Genomic DNA, 19,084 nt, shown 5'->3' on the forward strand with positions numbered 1-19,084 from the left:
GCAGCGGGACTGCAAAGTTAAAATTGAACTGTCAGAACGATTGTCATTTGATTTACAACTCTAAGTCAAGGGGAGAAGGCGTCGTAGGATATTTTTGACAGTAAAATTAAAGTGGTAATTGTAATGCAATTTAAGACTCCGCCTATGTTTTTTGGAGGTAGGGAGGAGTTTTTCGTAACCCCTCCTTAATAATAAGTGGAAAATTGTAGGTACTGTGTTTGCATTCGGTGGAACATACCTGTTGATTACAGTACTGGTGTTTTGGGGTCCTTACAAGCGATGAAAATTGCTAAATAAAATAAGTTTTTGGTAAAAAAAAACATTTTTAATACAAGCTTTTTTTGCTGACTGTACTTTTTGTTGACCGCACTTCTATGTTCACCCAAACTACATTTGTATAATCAAATTTCAAGTTGATGCCGTTTAACCGTTGAAGAGTTCCGTCCTGCGGAGACGATCCTGGCCGGACTACCAGGATGTCACTACCAGATTATTGTATGGTCACGCAATTTACATAAGTATACCAAATTTCAAGTCAATCCAACTACTGGAAGTTGGTCGAATTTAGACAGGTAAAGCGTGTAATAAATTATAAATAAATATATGGGAATATTACTGAAAATTTCTCCCGTCAGAGTGCAGCACTAGCCCAAAACCGTACACGGTTTTTTGAATATCTTAAATGCCATAATATTGTATTATTTCAACTATTTTTTCGAAAATAGGTACAGCTATATCGTTTCTATCGATTGCAAATATCATGTTATTTTGTTACTAATAAATATATCATGATTTCTATAAAGTAGGTACTAACTCTTTGGTCATGATCTGTCTGTTTGTGGCAACGTAGCTCTTAAACGGGTGGACGGTTTTGAATGTGTTTTTTTATTTTATTTTAAATCAGGTTTTCTAGCGATGGTTCTGAGACAATTTTATTAAAATCGGTTGAGCCGTTTTTGAGATATTTTATTTCATTACATATTAGGTTTAAAAAACGAGGAGGTTCTATGTTCCACTTTTCTGCTGGAATAAAAGTTGAAATAAAACTGTTGACAAAAATGTATAAAACTTTTATTTTCCTGTACAAATACTTTTTTTCCTAAATTACACCATTTTATAGTAGCCTCACAGTCACACATAAGGTAAGGTAAACGTCCTAGTATTCGACATGCGTATGCCCAATAGATGCCATCTCTGACTAATGAAATCTAACCATCTAATATATTTAAACGAGCAATTCATATACCATATGGCCTTTACGGCCAACACTATGCTGAGCTGAGACCGTTTCGCGATTTCGCAAATACTGTCATTAATATTTATTTTATACTTGTTTTATTTTGTGTACTTATAATATGTAATTTGCGAATTAGCGAATAAACGTTTCTATTTCTATTTCTATATTCATTTATTTTGGGGATTTCGAAAATGGCTCTAACGTTTTCGAATTTTGCTATGTAGGTGGGCAAATATTCAGCGTTTTGGGGCGTGTTTCTTTCGTCATAAGCGAAGGAATGAAATAAGATTTCATATAAACTAAATTTAGAGTACCTAATTAAAATTCTTGCGACTTTTCTTTCCATTGTGCTAATAAATGAGGAATCCGAATGACGTTTAACTGTGCGGTCAAAACGATCCAATTTTCGCCCGGGAGCTTTCGCGGACGAATGTCTCATCTAATTTGATCCTATCTCCGAGGAAACTCGTGTTTTCGAGTTTTGGCATGTTTTACGCACAATAAGATCCGTAATTATGATAGTTTTGTCATCAGGGTCTGGGGTTTGGGATTCAAATCTAGGTCAGATATGGCGTACCCTTTTATCTTCCTGTTTGCTTATATATTTATTTACTTTAAGTTTACTTAGCTAGGTTAGCTGGAAGAGATCCCTTTTTAGGGATAAGCTCGCCTTTGTTCTCCTCTCTGTGTATTTGTATTTTTATTTTTATGTGCAATAAATAGTTTACATACATACATACTTTTAAACCTTATTTAAATAAGTATCTTCTGCAAAAATACCATTTAACAAAAAAAAACCTCTAATTACTCATAGCTCATACGATAATTAAAGATGACGAATACTGGGACAGTGACAAGCACTCGGACATCTACTTTATAAACCGGACTGTCATCGGTTATTCATTCCAGCTTATATACATCCCACTGCTTTTGAAATTTACCACGAGCTTTACAGAGAAGCAAAACATTGCAAAGAAATCTGCAAAACACACACACAAACATCACGCCTGTATTCCCAAATGGTGTAGACAGAGCACATTAAACGTTACCGCTTCGGAGCCACTTTTAGCAATTTTAGGTTTTAGTCTAATATAAGTGTGTGAAGGTTTCTATTAACGGGCCCGCGTGGGAACTACAACCCAAGCCCTCTCGTTCTGAGAGAGGCCCCTGCCCAGCAGTGGGACGTATATAGGCTGGGATGATGAAGATATTTTGGAACACCGCACGTAGTACACACTAATGCCCAATAGATGACACCTGCTAACACCTTTAAAGCTAATGACACGAATTTAAAGGGTTCTCTATCGTTTGCCCGAATTTCATATGCCCGAATGTATCGTTTTCTAGAATTTTCATTTGCCATAAAGTAATTTATTTCTGAAATAGTATACTCTTCATTGATATTGATATTAAACTAACCTAACCTAACCTACTGCATTATATATGATGATATTTAAAAAAGCCTGAAAACATCACGGTTCTATATATTTTATGGCAAACGTTGGTATAGAAAGTGAAATTCGGTCATGTAAAGGTAAACTATTTAAAGATGACAACTACTGGGGCAGCGACGAGCACTCGGACATTTAAGAAACACCAACCAACTCCCTGTCACAGACACCCCCATTCTTAACTTTGATAAAAACTAGCTGTTGCCCGCGTCTCCGTCCGCGTAGAGTTCGTCTCTCGCTATCCCGCGGGAACTATGCATTTTCCGGGATAAAAACTATCCTATGTTCCCCGGGAGATAGTCAGTGCTTCAGACGTGATAAGGTAACAAACAAACAGACTTACAAACTTTCACATTTATAATAATTACTAGCTTTTGCCCGCGGCTTCGCCCGCGTGGAATTCGGTTATCGCGCGCTGTTCCCTCGGGAACTGTGCATTTTTCCGGGATAAAAAGTAGCCTATGTCACTCTCGTGCCCATAAACTATCCCAAAAATCACGTCGATCCGTTGCTCTGTTTCGACGTGAAAGACGGACAAACATACAAACACACTTTCGCATTTATAATATTAAATAGTATGGATTCTTGAAAGGTTTAGGACTTGGTAATTAACTAAATGTAAACAAAACAACGTCAATTAGTGTCTTAAATATTGAAATTCTCTCATTATACTATCTAAGCATTTACATTTCTGTATTGAAATATTTATAGTTTGCATTATAATGTCGGATAGATAGAATAGATATGTCGGCGGCCGGCGGCTGATCGTAAAATCCGCCAAATCACGAAATTCCTAGGCATATTGTGAAATGGCGCCATTTCATGAATTGGCCAATGGACATACGCCATATCGTTCAAAACTCACCGTTTAACGATTTGCCTAGTGGCGTTTAGGCAGATCCTTAAATTTCTAGGCATATCATGAATTTACCAGTTTAGGCAGATCATGAAATTCCTAGGCATATCATGAAACGCCGCCATATCGGTTCTGGCACTTCGCCGGCCACTGCCTGCTGCTCTTTTTTACGTTTAGTTAATTACCTAAACCTTTCAAGTATAGTGAGACACGAGTAGGTGTGTTAATCCAAATCGACGTTAGACAAATCTTCCGTGATCTTCTTTATCTCCGCTTCGCTTCTCTTCTTTTCTGTGAGCTTCTTTGCTTCTTCTTTCTTCTGCCCGTACAGCCGTCTCAAGTCTTCCATGACCTGGAAAACAATTTCATAAATACTATACGTATATACTTTACAGTTGAAGTGCCAATGGGCGGGCTGCATCGCTCGTAACCGTTGGGGGAGAAAAGTCCTCGAGTGGAGACCACGAACCGGAAGACGAAGCGTTGGCAGGCCTCCCACCAGGTGGACTGACGACATCGTGAGAATTGCGGGCAACCGGTGGATGCAATTGGCGAGTTGTCCTTCATTGGGCGTTCTAAGGGGGAGGCCTTTGTTCAGCAGTGGACATCTTCCGGCTGGATGACGCATAGGTAGTTTGAACAAAAATGGCAAGTTAAATAGAAGCTTGTTATGTTTATTCGCTTCGCACGCGTAAATCCTTAGATACAGCAGTTGAATTAAAATTCCGGGATTTTATTAAATTCCCGTGGGAATTCCCTAAAATTACATCGTAGTTTTCGTTGACGTTAAATTAAAACACCCATGCCAAATTTCATGACTATGCCCAGCAATTATTAGTTCGAGAACATCGGGACATCGGGATAAAAAGTATCCTATGTGTTATTCCAGATGTCCAGCTACCTACATACCAAATTTCATGACTCTAAGCCCAGCGGTTGTTATTTGGAGATTCCTATGTTTTAATCCAGGTTATAAACTAACTTTTTGCTAAATTTCATCCAAACTCGTCCAGCCGTTTCAGCGTGAAGAAGTAACAAACATACTCACTCACTCAGCCGGTAATCGAACCCGGGACCTCAAGCTTCGTAGTGAGGATCTCTAACCTCTTAGCCATCCGGTCGTCAAATGATTTGTTTTAAATGATACCAGTACCTTATGCGGTATGTGGGCGGGCTTGGGCTGGTGTATCTCGTACTCCCCGCGACTGTTCTTCACCAGCTCCACGACGGAGTCTTCCAGGCTCGGCAGCTCGGTGGGGGGCGGACCGCGCATCTTGGACGCCCACGCGTGGAGGTAGCTCGTGGGGTCTGATGCTAGGAGCTGGAAGTTGGTAAGTTTGCTTAAATAATCATCCAACATCGTCAAAAATGTTTGTCCTCCAAGCCATCTTTTTAAGTTTGGGAATAGAAAAAAATCACACGGACCTAGGTCGTGGGCAATAGGGGGGCTAAAGGGGGAAGTGAGGAGAGAGGGATGGGGGGAGGGGAGTTAAGCCTCCGGATCTCCCACTTACCGTATGAAACACAGTAGCAAAACTACTATTTCGCGCCGGTATTCTGTGGGAGTGTGTTACTAACCCGGTCGAGCCGGCCCGTTCCTACTGCAGCCAGCAAGTGTAATTTCACACTCATTTCGAAAAACTCGCGTGGCCCAAGGGGCCATCCATATAAAGTACGTCACACCTATTTTGACCATTTTTAGACCACGAATCGCCATGAAAAATTGCAGTTGTTTTGTTCCTCTGTCACAAACCGCTTGACCCCTCCCCGACCACTAGGTTACCATAGCTTTATACTTAATAAGATTTTATTCAAAAAAATATTTTAAAATGTACTCATATTTTTATTATGCCAAATTATGCGAAACGTTTCTTATGTCAAGTACATTTTATGCGAAGTAATTATTCTACTAAAAGAGTTTATGCGATACGCGCTATGGTTAGTTTCGTGTAAACAAGATTACGTACCTTTTCCCTGTTCTTGGTGAGCTTGGGCGGCGCGGGCGCCTGTCTCTTGGCGCTCCCCGAACTGCTGCTGCCAAACGGCTGCCCGTCTGGAACAGGTATCATTTTCAACATCATCATCATCATCAGCCGGAAGACGTCCACCGCTGAACAAAGGCCTCCCCCTTAGAACGCCACAATGAACGACAACTCGCCACTTGCATCCACCTGCCCGCAACTCTCACGATGTCGTCGTCCACCTGGTGGGAGGCCTGCTAACGCTTCGTCTGGATACAAATCCACTAAAAGTCAGGAGTTGTGACGTACTATTGGTCATATCTTTTTGATGTCTAAAGTGAATAAGATCTAAGAAACCAAATCTATAACATTGATATGCATAAAGATAATTACTTACTCAGAAACATTTCCAGGCATACATTTCAAAGCGCTAATTAATATTTATGAGTGATAAAAATTATGATGTAAAACGCTATGGATAAAAAAACTCGAAATAGTTTTGGTTAGCTTAGAACTACGGCTCTTACACAAGCAAATTGCTACTAGGTTAGAACTGCGACTTCTTCAGAAGGGTACTGCTATGAGGAGAGTGGGTTAGGTTAGGTTAGAACTGATATCCCTACAGAAACAAATTGCTTCCAGAAAGGTAGGTTAGGTTAGGTTAGAACTGCAGCCTCTCTAGAAGGGTACTGCTATTAGGAGAGTGGATTAGGTTAGGTTAGAACTGTTACCCCTACAGAAGCAAACTGATTCCAGAAAGGTAGGTTAGGTTAGGTTAGAACTGCAACCCCTCTAGAAGGGTACTGCTATCAGGAGAGTAGGTTAGGTTAGAACTGTGACCACTACAGAAACAAACTGCTACTAGAAAAGTAGGTTAGTTTTAGGTTGGAACTGCAACGCCTCTAGGGTACTACTATCAGGAGAGTAGTGGGTTAGGTTAGGACTGTGACCCTTACAGATGCAAACTGCTACCAGAAGTAGTTTTGGTATTTCATTTTTATGACGAAGAAATGAAAAGGTACCTTCTTATAATTATTATGAGTGTTTTTTAGTGAATTTAACATTATGAAGTTTGACACCATCATGACGTTAAATGTTATGACCAACTTATTAGGTGACTATCAATCATTATTACCTCCGAAAAAAGACCTTACAACAATTATTAACAAACTACTTTATTGCCTTTAACATTATGGAATGGCATACAATGTATATGGACATCGAATGTTTTGACTAACCAATTTTATGAGTAACAATAATTATGACCTGCGAAAATCGGATCTCCACTTTATACTGTTTAGGGACTGTCCCATGCACCATCCATTGTTTATTTTATTTGACGGATAAATGTGATGCCGTCTCCGTCTATTCGATGGAATCAAACAGAGACGGCATCACATTTATCCGTCAAATAATTTTGATCAATGGATGGTGAAACAGGAAGTTAATATGAACTTAAAATAATATGACTTGCAAAAATTATGATGGATAACGTTTTATGGGAAACAATAGAGATAGAGACCCTTTGCTAAATATATCTGTGCAAAAATACAGCTTTCTAGCACTAATAGTCTCTGAGTAAAGCCGCAGACGGACATACAGGCAGACAGACAGAAATGGCGAACTATAAGGGTTAAGTTTTATCATTTTGTCTACGGAACCCTAAAAAAGCTCGTGGCGTCTTTTTACGATGTTCGCCACGCTCACATCGTTACCCACGCCACTCGCCTTTTTTGATCCCTGTTATGCAACTGTTTGTGTCCCATGCCCATCCCAATAGACTCACTTAGCGGCGCGGTATTAGTCTGCGGGCCCAGCTCGAACATGACCTGGAAGTCGGCGTGGTTGCCGAACGCGAATCCGAAGCCCACGCGGGAGTCCGTGCCTGCAACGGGGAGGGTATAGCTGGTTAGTAGTGCTTATTATTAGTAGATTATTTATTGTCGTGGCCTCTGGCCTGGAAGTAAGCAATTGAGATGTCCTAATTTTTGACAACATGTAATAAATCGAAAACCATTTGGAGAAATAGGCTTTGAAAAGCGTTTTCAGTAATCAGATTCCAAAAATGTGATAAACTGAATTAAATACACAATATTTAAGTAATGACCCTCATTTGACCCCTGCAGTGTCCCGTCACAAAGGCAGTTATAAAGCAGGTCTACATTCTTAAGCAAATTGACAGTTTGAAATGTTGCTGTTCTGCTTATAATAGTAAAGAGTGACAAAGATAGAACTTTAATCACATGATGCGCACCCGGCCTTAAACAGTTGTCATTTATCGTTAAGTCCGAAATGTATACGAGTATTTCCAATGTATTTTTACAAATTAAATTATTAAATTACCTACTACGTTACAAGTAAATACAAAAGAATTTTAATTGCAGGTTTTAATAAAAAATATCTATTAACTATCACAGCATTAAACAAACATAGGAATAATCGAAGCTAAAAGAAGAGAAATAAATAAAACTATTTGTCATGGTTCATTTAAGACCCTAAGCCGTGCTTGAATTTTTGTCAAATTATAATGCCACAGATTATGTTATGTACAACCTGAATTTTTCTAGGCAATGGAACGTGGCTGTCTCACTGTGACGTCATCCATCGTATTTCGTAAAAAAATATAAAAAATTAAATACTCATCCAAATTAAAAATCAATTAAAATGGTATCTTAAAATATCCTATTCTGTCCAAAAATAATATAAAAACTTTAGGTTTTTTTTTTGGTGCATCCCAATTGCTGGCTGAGTATGAGAATTAAACTAATACGAAGCCAGTAATTGCTATTCCAGCCGAGACTAATATAAAGCTTCTCTCAAAAATGGTGAAGGAAAGAACTAAATTAGAATAAACCTTTTCTCGACAAAATATAGACATTTCATTTTATTCCAATAACATTTTTCATGCTTTCCCGCCTTTTTTTTCATTAAAAAAACAGCAGGTGTATTTTTCCACCAAAAACACCACAAACTGTTTCAGATCCAATAAAAAAGTCTGGAGTTCCAACAAAATAAATGATAGCAGACATTTCAGTTGGCTGTATACGACTTGTGCCAACATTTCCATGGCCGTTTCACTTTTTAAAAAGTTTGAGACTCCACAATAGCGCGCCTGCAATCTTTTTAACTTTTTAATTATTCGCTGACCATAAACTATGCATTTAGCTTTCTAATATGTAAGGAATAAGGAATAAGGACATTTTTGAAAAAAGTTATTATACTATAGCCCTTGCGAACGTTGGAGGAGCGGGACTACGAGCTGTGAATTAGGATACTACTCATCACCATCGTTTGCAGGCCCATAATAATTTGACGCCTTCAAAAATACATAGCAATCAATTACCCGCTTACAAAATTGCTTGAAACAGAATAGTAGATTGATAACCAAGGGTGGAAAGTGACCCATTTCACCCGAGTTAGACACTACTTTTCATTTCGACTGTGAGGAAAGTATTTCACGGGGTTGAATTTCAATTACTTTAATACAGTTGCAATTTATGCTTCTCGTAATGCATATGGTAAAATGGAACGGGTGGTGAAGCACTAGGACTCCTCAATAACTAACGTCTCTGAATCGGAAAAACCAATCTTTCGTAAAAGGTGACAAGCAGTTGACATTAAACTATTGTATTAGATTACTTACACTAAAAAGCGTTAAAAAAAATCTATAACTAAAAATTGAACCGACTACAAAAAACCGTGACAATAATTTTCTACCAGTCTGAAGTCGGTTCCTCAGCACGAGCCAGCAGGAGTGATCGAAGCCCAATATTATAGTGCGTAGTAGGTGAGGTAGACGACTATAGGTCCACTCCTGCCTGCTGGCTCGTGCTGAGGCACCGACTTCAGACTGGTAGAAAATTATTATCCAAATATACCCACGGGATAGGGATCAAAACTCGAAACTCCAACCACTGGGCTTAAGAGTCATGAATTTTGGCACGGGTGTGTTACAACGTTAATGAAATGCATAATGTATTTTTTGAGAATTCCCACGGGAATTTAGTAGATCCAGAAATTTCAATTCAACTGCTGTATCTAGTTAGTTAATGAATTGCGCGTGCGAAGCCGCGGGTGTTTACTAGTTTTTTTTTATTTGACTGGATGGCAAACGAGCAAGTGGGTCTCCTGATGGCATGAGATCACCACCGCCCATAAACATCTGCAACTGCGTTGCCAACCTAGAGGCCTAAGATGGGATACCTCAAGTGCCAGTTATTTCACTGGCTGTCTTACTCTCCACGCCGAAACACAACCGTGCAAGCACTGCTGCTTCACGGCAGGATTAGCGAGCAAGATGGTGGTAGCAATCCGGGCGGACCTTGCACAAGGTCCTACCACCTGCGTGAAGTTTTATAATTATACAAACTTTTTGAATATGAAAGCTAAGTCATACCTTTCTTGATGGGCGGTATGTTGGAGTACGCCACCGAGAGCAGGGACGGCAGCTCCTCCGGGATGATGACGGAGCAGCATCCTGGAAATATGGATAGGAGATCTTGTTAAGAAATCTCAGAAATGGTCAAGTGTGAATCAAAATGATTCCGTACTATTGACATTATTTGAGTTGAAACGTGGCTATACTTTTTGTATTGTGTAACCTTTTTGTTTTTGCTTTTTTTCATCACACTTGCTCGTAAACAGTGTCGTAAGTAACATGCAGGCTACCTTGGTTGCAACCCCCCAAATAAAACCCTCGACCTTAATGTGCTTGTCATGAAACCCGTGGTCGGTAAATGAGTCATTGCCCGTACAAATTTTCTTGTCATGAAGCCCAAGGTCGGTAAATGAGTCAGTGCCCGTACTGTTGGTGCTGCGCGCGCTGCTGCAGGAACACATGCACCCGCACGTTGCGGCGCATGCTGAGGGGGAGGGGAGGGGGAGGGCGGCGCTACCAAGAGCGCAGCCTAAGGTATCGCCAATATTTGGAACAATTATATTTTTTCTTTTACAAATATTAAATTTTACTCGCAAATGTGATGAAAAACATTGTATGTCGCACGGGCGGTACTAGAATTACGAACATCGACTCATTAAAGCCCTCAGTCTTCGACTTCGGGCTTCTAATAGACTCTCGTTCGTAATTCTTTATTTACCGTCCTTAGGACACAATGTACTATTAGATACACAATAAGAGTAACTATTTATAGGTTTTTTTTTTATACTAAATTCCCGTGTCACGAGGATTTTGTAGTTGTTGATTATTTGTGTCATAACATTTTAGTTTTTTATTAGTTTTCTTATGTATTTGAGTCATTCATTAATTTTTAGGATTTAAAGGAACAAAAAACGGAATCTTTGCAGTTTTGTCCTGTACGTCCGTCCGTCCGTCGGATGATGACAGGAAGTGATGGGTCTGTCCTATTTTAAACTGGGCACTGAAACAATCTAAAATACCGGCTAAGTGCGAGTCGGACGCGCGCACAAAGGGTTCCGTACCATTATCTATACAATATTAGAAATTAGCAAAAAAGGCCCCCTTAAATATTTATTTTATTTTAATTTAATTATTTATTCTTAAAGTGATTATACAGTTAAATATTCTGTGAATATTTCAAGAGTCTATTACCTGTTGCCGTTATTAATATCAAGCAAAAAACGGCAAAACAATCACGTTTGTTGTATGGGAGCCCCCCTTAAATATTTATTTTATTCTGTTTTTAATATTTGTCGTTATAGCGGCCACAGTAATACATAATCTGTGAAGATTTCAAGTGTCTAACTATTACGACTCAAGAGATAGAGCCCGTGACAGACGGACGGACAGACAGGCAGACAGACAGACAGCGGAGTCTCAGTAATATAAGGTTACGTTGGCACCCTTTGGGTACGGAACCCTAAAAAGTACTTATACCTAGTCAGCAAAAAAAAACTCGTGTCAAAATTTTTTTTCTTAACAAAACTTTTTTGTTCTTTCCAAAATTGTGTCAAATGACAGTTTGAGAGTAAGACTGTCCGAGGTAAAGCGAAGCGTTGCGACAGCACGTGTGTAGTTGCATGTTGCATAACCCGACCTTCTGCGACGGGTCGGTTAAGTGCAGGTTGCGGGCCATGGCTACAGTATACTAAGTATGCTAAGTACAGTCGACTTAGTGCTCACTTAATGATTCCTAAAATAAATTCATCACTGAACTAAAAGAATTTCCTTGCTCACCCGCGACCTTACAATACATATAAGCTTATGCAAAATATGCGTGTTCATGCAGTTCCTCCACCTCCAACTGGTAGCATGGTGTACGCGTGTCACTCTGAAGATGAGCTCTGGTTGAGTTCGAAACGCGTCAGTGTAGTGTGGTGGTGGTGATAGATGGGTTTGTGTGATTTGTGTGTGTTCTTACAGTGTGGAGGTGGAGGAACTGCATGAACACGCATATTTTGCATAAGCTTAGCTATCGTAAGGTCGCGGGTGAGCAAGGAAATTATTTTAGTTCATTGATATGGACCTCCGCAAAGTAACGCCTGATTCAATAAATTATTTAAATTCATCACATCAGCCGTAGGACGTCCACTGTTGGACATAGGCCTCCCCCATAGACCTCTGGTTGCTTCGTTCGGAAGCGCCTGCATCCACCATGAACCCGCGGCTTTAACCAGCGGGGCTACTACCTACGAAACTCAAAGTTCGTATCGTACCGTCCCTCTCGCTCTCGTATTAAATAGTACAAGTGTCAGAGGGACCGCACCACACGAACTTCGAGTTTCCAGTTTCGTAGTAGCCCTGCAGGTTATCCGTCCGTCTTGTTGGTGGATGTCCTACGCTGCGCTAGCCACGCGGTCTCCACTCGAGAACTTTTCGGCCCCAACGGCCATCTGTTCTCCGCGCTATATGGCCTGCCCATTGCCACGTCAACGAGCTAATTCGCTTGGCTATGTCGTTTTAGTTCAGGTATAAACCGTAGGTATAAGTGGGTTAATGTTTTTGCCAAAAAACAAATCTTGAGATGATTTTATTTATTAAAACCGGCCAAGAGCGTGTCGGACACGCCCGAAATAGGGTTCCGTAGCTAATACGAAAAATTAAGTAATATTTTTTAAGGGTTTCGTATTTTGTACGGAATATTCCAAGTTTATGTATATTTTTTCCTTAGGCTGCTATTTACTCTTAAATTAATAATAATTCTCAAGCAAACTTAGCCGTTATACCTAGTACCGTTCACTCTAAAGTGTTTATAGTTTCCTTGAAAGTTTGATATACTTAATGAATATTTGATGAATTTTGACATAAAAACAAAGTGCTGAATTTGAAAGTACAGTGGATATTCGAAAATTGAAATTTGAATTGAATTTTTAAAACGAACCAAAACATGAAATGAGGAAGAGGTTAACAATCGACAAGGCTTGGTCAGCCTTGTTACAGGGTATCGTTGGATACGTCTTTTAAAACCATTAGGGGTTTGCTAAGACGATTTTTAATAATTATTCAACTTTAAAGTGCAAATTTTCATTAAAGTCGAGCGTTCCCCCCCTAAAATCTAAACTTGAAAAAAATCAGGATGGTAGTAATTATAATATAACTATTATTATAATTAATTATAATTGACACGCACCATGTTAAACCAATCTATGGACATTAACGCGATGACGTCATTAAGTCATTAATGGCGCGTACGTTCATACTGTACAGGAAATGCATAATTTGGTCATTAAACAACAAAGTATCCGCTCAATCAAGGCGAAGGGATTCCGGTTTAATCGCGCACTGCAACACTCAGAGTTGTTAATCAAGTAAATTCTGATAATGTAAAATGTATGTAGTCCAGTGCTGCGTGACGTGTATCTACATGACAGAAATAGACAGATATTGGTGCTGGTATACCAAGATATAATAGCAAGCTGGTGATAGTACAAGGATATGGAACGTACCTTACCTACACAAAACTTAAATGAACGATTTCATTTGGTAAGGCTTTGGGGGTGGCAGTTGGAGTTTGTTTTATTTTGGCAACGAATTATGGTCGTGCATTCAGAAAGAGATAAAGAGAGAGAGACCTGTGTTTACATTACAGATATTCGATACAAAAGAAAACATTTGGAATGAAAACAGTTAAGAAGTAACTGGGACCCACTTGAAATTAAACACAAACATATTAAAGAATTATTATTACTAGTGATCTCTACAGCCTTTGTCATCATTTGTAAGCCAAGAATCCATGTAGAAAATAATCCAAATACATGTAGCTTTTCAAGTGTGATTACGAAAATAGTGACAAAATACAATAAGACAGAAAAAAATAATGAAAGAAACCACGCTGCACACAAAAATAACTATCCAATGTACTGTTTTAGTAAAGCTATAAATGGTTTCTAATGAAAAATATTTGCAACTTTGTACTTAAAATACGTGTTAAAAAACAAATATGACACAAAATTCAGAAAAGCAAAAATATCATACTGCTTATAATACTTGCAGTATGATATACGTACCTATGGTATCAAACAATAATGTTCATAAAGAAATACTATTTTTATTTGTAAACTGACCTTAATCTCGATTCCGATCTGACTATCTTGAACCAGTTCGAATTACTAGATCATTCAATAATAAATTATTAAATACCTAGCAATTACAATACAAAAATCACTCACCCAAAGAAAAAAGGAAAAGAAAGCTCACACACTTCACAATCATTTTTGCATCAAATTCCAATAAAGTACAAAAACACTAAAATCTCATTTCAAACTTGGCTGAATATATGGGAATTAAAAAAACAATTAAAAAAGTAAACTGCACACGTCAAGTTTTGGCGGCAAACTGAACTCGGAACATATGATTCCAACTTTCACTACGCGCAAAGGTCACAAGTACGCAATATTAACAACTAATTATGCACCCTAATTACCTACTATTAGAACTAACATTCCTTTAACATGACTCATGGGTTTAACACATCCGTTCGCTGTCAAACTTGTTCGAAATTTTAAACGTTTTTGATGTATGTGTGTCCAATAAAAACAATAAAATTTCAACCTTATTTCTAGCTTATACATTTGAAATTACAATGCACGTTCTCATCATTCGCTAACTGCCAATGTGTGAGTTTCCATTCACCACACTGACACGCTCAACTTTCGCGACGCAAGTTAACTCTACGCACCGTTTCAAATTGGACTCTATAACCATTGATTTACAGTTTAGATTAGTGTTTAATGTGTTAGTCGGTTATACACTTTTGGTACGGATACTGACCACCACTTTCATATTTCGAAACCAATAGTGGTTTGCGCAGATAGTGTTTTCCAGTTATGTCACTCGATGCAATTTTTTCCGCAAAATGGTGAACTTTGTTAGTCAAAGTGGCACAGTGAGAGCGCTGTGCTGTACTAAGATGTGGTGTGGTTTTCCATAATTTGTACAAAATGTATGTATGAGAGGTCAACAGGTTTTGCTATGGTGCAAATGGTTTAGAAATTTATTAGTTACTTACATTGTTTGATGTACTAATTGGCATTGTCAGTATTTACCAAATAACCAACTACCTAACCAAGATTGGTTTTTGGAATCATTTTGTATTTTTTATTTCAAATTTTTGTTACTTTTAGGGTTTAAACCAATCTTAATTTGTTTGCTTAATAACAATATCTCTTGTCCGGGTGAGCGGTTAGTTCCAATGGAGTGCTGAAAGTTTCTCGATGAGGGCTACAGCATAGATGTCGCTAGTGTCGCTGCTTAAGTGACTAAATAAGAAACAAACAAGCTGAGATATGTTGTACATAGGAGAAATTCGCGTCTGTACCGTTGTCCAGCGGTGGTGTAGCGGTATAGCATGCCGCACGGAATGCCGAAGACCTGGGTTCGATTCCCAGCGCTGGGCTTATTTTTCTGGTTTTTCGTATGATATAGATGATATTTCAGTTTGTATTTTCGATACCTAACCAACTTAAATAAAACCTTTGAAACCCCCCGACATTGTCAATTCAAAAAGTAATATCTCAAAAACAGCTGAACCGATTTTGATGAAACATACCTGAGGCCCACGCCAAAAAACTCACTTTCGCTTAATAAACCGCATTGAAATCGGTTCATCCATTTGAGAGCTGCGATGCCACAGACAGACGACAGTGCGTCTAACTTACAACATTCCGCTTTTTGCGTCGGTGGTAAAAGAATGACTTTAAAATCCGACCAAGCGTGAGTCGGACTCTTACACTGAGGGTTCCCTAAAATTATGCCTGTGTGTAATAATAATAATAATAATAATCCATTTATTTCAAACACAATGTCCATAGATGGTTAGTAATATTAAATCTTACAACTATGTTAGTAGATTTATAAATAATTCTCCAACATTAAAAACATAAAATACAGTTCCGATTATTCAATTAAATTAAATTATTAAATATTATATGTCACAATCACAATAACATCATTAACCATTAATTACTTATTATTATATAAAACCGGTCTGGAACCCTTATGAAGAAAATTCCAGCGCCGTACAATAGGACAGTCCACCCTGCCCAGAATGGTATTGAGGAGGCTGTTCGGGCTATCCCGTACGCGCTGCGTCAGGGAGGCAACTCGTTTGCGCAATATGGCCTGGAAGCTGTCTATTCGCGCCTCTGCGCACATGCCTGACGCGCTGCAGTAACGGGACAGCCCCAGCAGCATCCTCAACCCATTGTTATACTGAACACGCAGGGCGTTGAGAGCTCTCTGAGTACACTTGGTCCACAGGCTGCACGTATAAAAAGTTTGACAATATGCCTTAAAAAGAGTTATCTTGACATCTTTTGTGCAACGTACGAACCTACGAGCCAACATGTTGCTTCTTACTGCCAACGCCCTACGTTCCCTCTCCACATCTAGGTCATCAGATAGGTCCTCGGTGACCCAGTGCCCCAGGTACTTAAATTCGGAGACTATTCTTAACACAGACCCACACAACTTAACCGGAGGAACGGCACTGGGTTTCTTGCTACCTGCCTTAAAAACGAGCAACTCGCTTTTCTTCGCGTTGTACCTGAGACCATGGGAATCCGCATATCCCTCACAAATTCCTATTAACTTCTCGAGGGCCCTGATTGATGGGGTTAGCAGAGCCATATCGTCGGCATAACTGACATTGTTAACACACTTGCCATCAATTGAGCAGCCCACACCTGCTCTGCTAAGCCCAGCAATAAGTCCGTTCATGTACAGGTTGAAAAGTCGAGGAGACGTCAATCCACCCTGCCTTACTCCACATTCCAACCCGTACTCACTCGAGAATGCACCAGCCCATCTGACAGCATTGCTTTGATTACCTTACCAGTACTCAATAATTCGCACCAATTCCTGAGGTGTACTAGTCTCTCTCAAAAGCTTATTCCATAAAATGTTGTACGATACAAGATCGAAGGCCTTCGACAAGTCCAAAAAGCAAGAATAAATTGGCGTTTTTCGGGACGTGTAGTACTGAACAGTGTGCTTGAGTCGCAAGATAGCAGTTTCAGTAGACAGTCCCGGCCTAAACCCGAATTGTGCCTCCTCTAGATTTATGTGTTTAGCTAACTGGCGATCAAGCAACCCGTCCAGCACTTTCGCCACTATGGTAGCCAATGAAATGGGACGGTAATTATTCTTGTCAGATGCATCTCCGGTCCTGTTTTTGAGTATAGGTACAACAATGGTCTTCATCAGCTCCCGAGGTAGATATGCGTGCGAGACACACAAGTTGAGCAACATTGCCAGGACCCTGGGCAGGTGTGGACCAGCATAACGAAGGTGCTCGACACTGAGGCCATCATGACCCGGTGACTTTCCTCTCTTCATGTCTCTAATTACAGACACGATTTCGGTCTCCGTAAAACGAGTATACTCACCGGACAGTGGAGCCCCCAGCATCGGTCACCCCCGACGATGGCCCCAAGGGAGATTCCACCTTAAAAAACTCACGAAATAACTCAGCAATCCGACCTGGCTCAGCTTGACCATCAATACTTGCTGGAAGACCAGGCCCAACCTCCAGCTGCTTTGTACTCTTCCAGAAGCCTTTAAAATCCTTAGCTGCATGGTGTGTAGCTAAGATATCCATTTTAATTTGCTCTTCATTGTTCTGACACCATTTTAGCTTCGACTTAAACAGGCCCCTGGTGTCGCGCATTTTAGTATAAACCTCACCACAGGCAGGCTTACCACATAAAACCCACATCTTTGCTCCGCACATGTTTGTTCCAGCCCACCACTGGTTTCCTCCTACGACGACGCTCCCGAGCATCAAAACTAATCTCGGCTGCGCGCTTTAAGGCACCGACTAACTCATTATACAGTGTATCAATAATTACCCTATGCTCAACATTGTTACAAAATATATCAACACACTGACCACACTCCTCCGGATAGTAGTAAAATAGTAATAGTTTTATGTTAGGTATGTACTTATGTTCCCATGGACACAGGCTTTAGCAAGCTTAAAAGGAGGCTCCAGCCATTCAAAATTATTATGTACAAATTGTTTTTTTTTTTATTCGACTCGATGGCAAACGAGCAAGTGGGTCTCCCGATGGTAAGAGATCACCACCGCCCATAAACATCTGCAACACCAGGGGTATTGCAGATGCGTTGCCAACCTAGAGGCCTAAGATGGGATACCTCAAGTGCCAGTAATTTCACCAGCTGTCTTACTCTCCACGCCGAAACACAACAGTGCAAGCACTGCTGCAAGAATTAATTGTTTATTGCTAATAGCCATTACAACAAGTAAATTAAATATAAATTACGGGATTTTACAAACAACATGAACGTTTATTTTCATGTATTTTAACACTTTTATTAATTTACTAGACTGTACCCGCGGCTTCGCACGCGTAATTCATTAGATCCGTGTTGACTTGAAATTCCGGGATTTTATCAAATTGTCATGGGAATTTTCAAAAACCGGCCAAGTGCGAGTCGGATTCGTGCGCGTATGGTTCCGTACCATTATCTATACAACATTAGGCAAAAAAACAAGTTTGTTGTATGGGAGCCCCCCTTAAATAGTGGTTGAGATTGGAGATTTTATCCCGTTCCCGTTAGATATCGGGATAAAAAGTAGCCTATGTGTTATTTCAATCGACCAATTTTAACGCGAAGAAGTAACACACACGCAAACACACAAACGCTCATACTCACGAGCTTTCGCATTTATAATTTTGTATGATGCGAAAAATACTTATGTGTGTGTGTGAGTGTTTGTTATTTCTTCACACTAAAACAGCTCAACGGGTGGTTTGTAGATAGCTGTGATAGGAATGACATATAAGTTATTTTACTTTTTATCCCGATATTCCTAAAGGATTGGAATAAAAAAAAATCAAAAACCCGACTGCTTTAAAAACTAAAAGGAAAAAAATAAGTCTAGTAGTCCAGAACTATGTCAAGTAGCTAATTTAAATATATATCTACTAATTTATAATAAATTGTATTACACATTTTTGGTGAAAGTTTGTCAATTGTATTTCGTTTTCTTTTCTTGCTACAATAAAGAGTTTACATAGGTACACACATAATGTTAGTACTTATATACAATTTAGTAAATATAGAAATATCAATTCAACTGTAGAATCTAAAGGATAACGCGTGCGAAGCCGCCGTAGACACTATGTTTATAAAATTACT

General features: G+C 39.4%; 1 protein-coding gene across 1 annotated transcript; it reads right to left on the reverse strand.

Moving 5' to 3' along the window:
• Positions 1-1,056: 1,056 nt before the first annotated feature.
• LOC141443857 (uncharacterized) lies at positions 1,057-14,250 on the reverse strand. Its single transcript, XM_074109221.1, has 6 exons — positions 14,092-14,250; positions 9,902-9,982; positions 7,292-7,390; positions 5,512-5,597; positions 4,698-4,865; positions 1,057-3,896 (listed from the first exon to the last, which is right to left on the reverse strand). Exons 1-6 carry the CDS (start codon positions 14,132-14,134, stop codon positions 3,768-3,770), a joined length of 606 nt encoding a protein of 201 aa, XP_073965322.1. The 5' UTR covers positions 14,135-14,250; the 3' UTR covers positions 1,057-3,767.
• Positions 14,251-19,084: the final 4,834 nt, after the last annotated feature.

This window comes from Choristoneura fumiferana, chromosome 28 (genome assembly GCF_025370935.1).
Source record: "Choristoneura fumiferana chromosome 28, NRCan_CFum_1, whole genome shotgun sequence".
Taxonomy (NCBI): Eukaryota; Metazoa; Arthropoda; class Insecta; order Lepidoptera; family Tortricidae; genus Choristoneura; species Choristoneura fumiferana.

Coding starts and splice junctions, on each gene's coding strand:
- LOC141443857 (XM_074109221.1), bottom strand. CDS start 14,134: ATGATTGTGAAGTGTGTGAGCTTTCTTTTCCTTTTTTCTTTGG. Junction 7,391..9,901: donor CATACCGCCCATCAAGAAAG/GTATGACTTAGC, acceptor TCCCCGTTGCAG/GCACGGACTCCCGCGTGGGC. Junction 3,897..4,697: donor CCGCCCACATACCGCATAAG/GTACTGGTATCA, acceptor ATTGTTTTCCAG/GTCATGGAAGACTTGAGACG.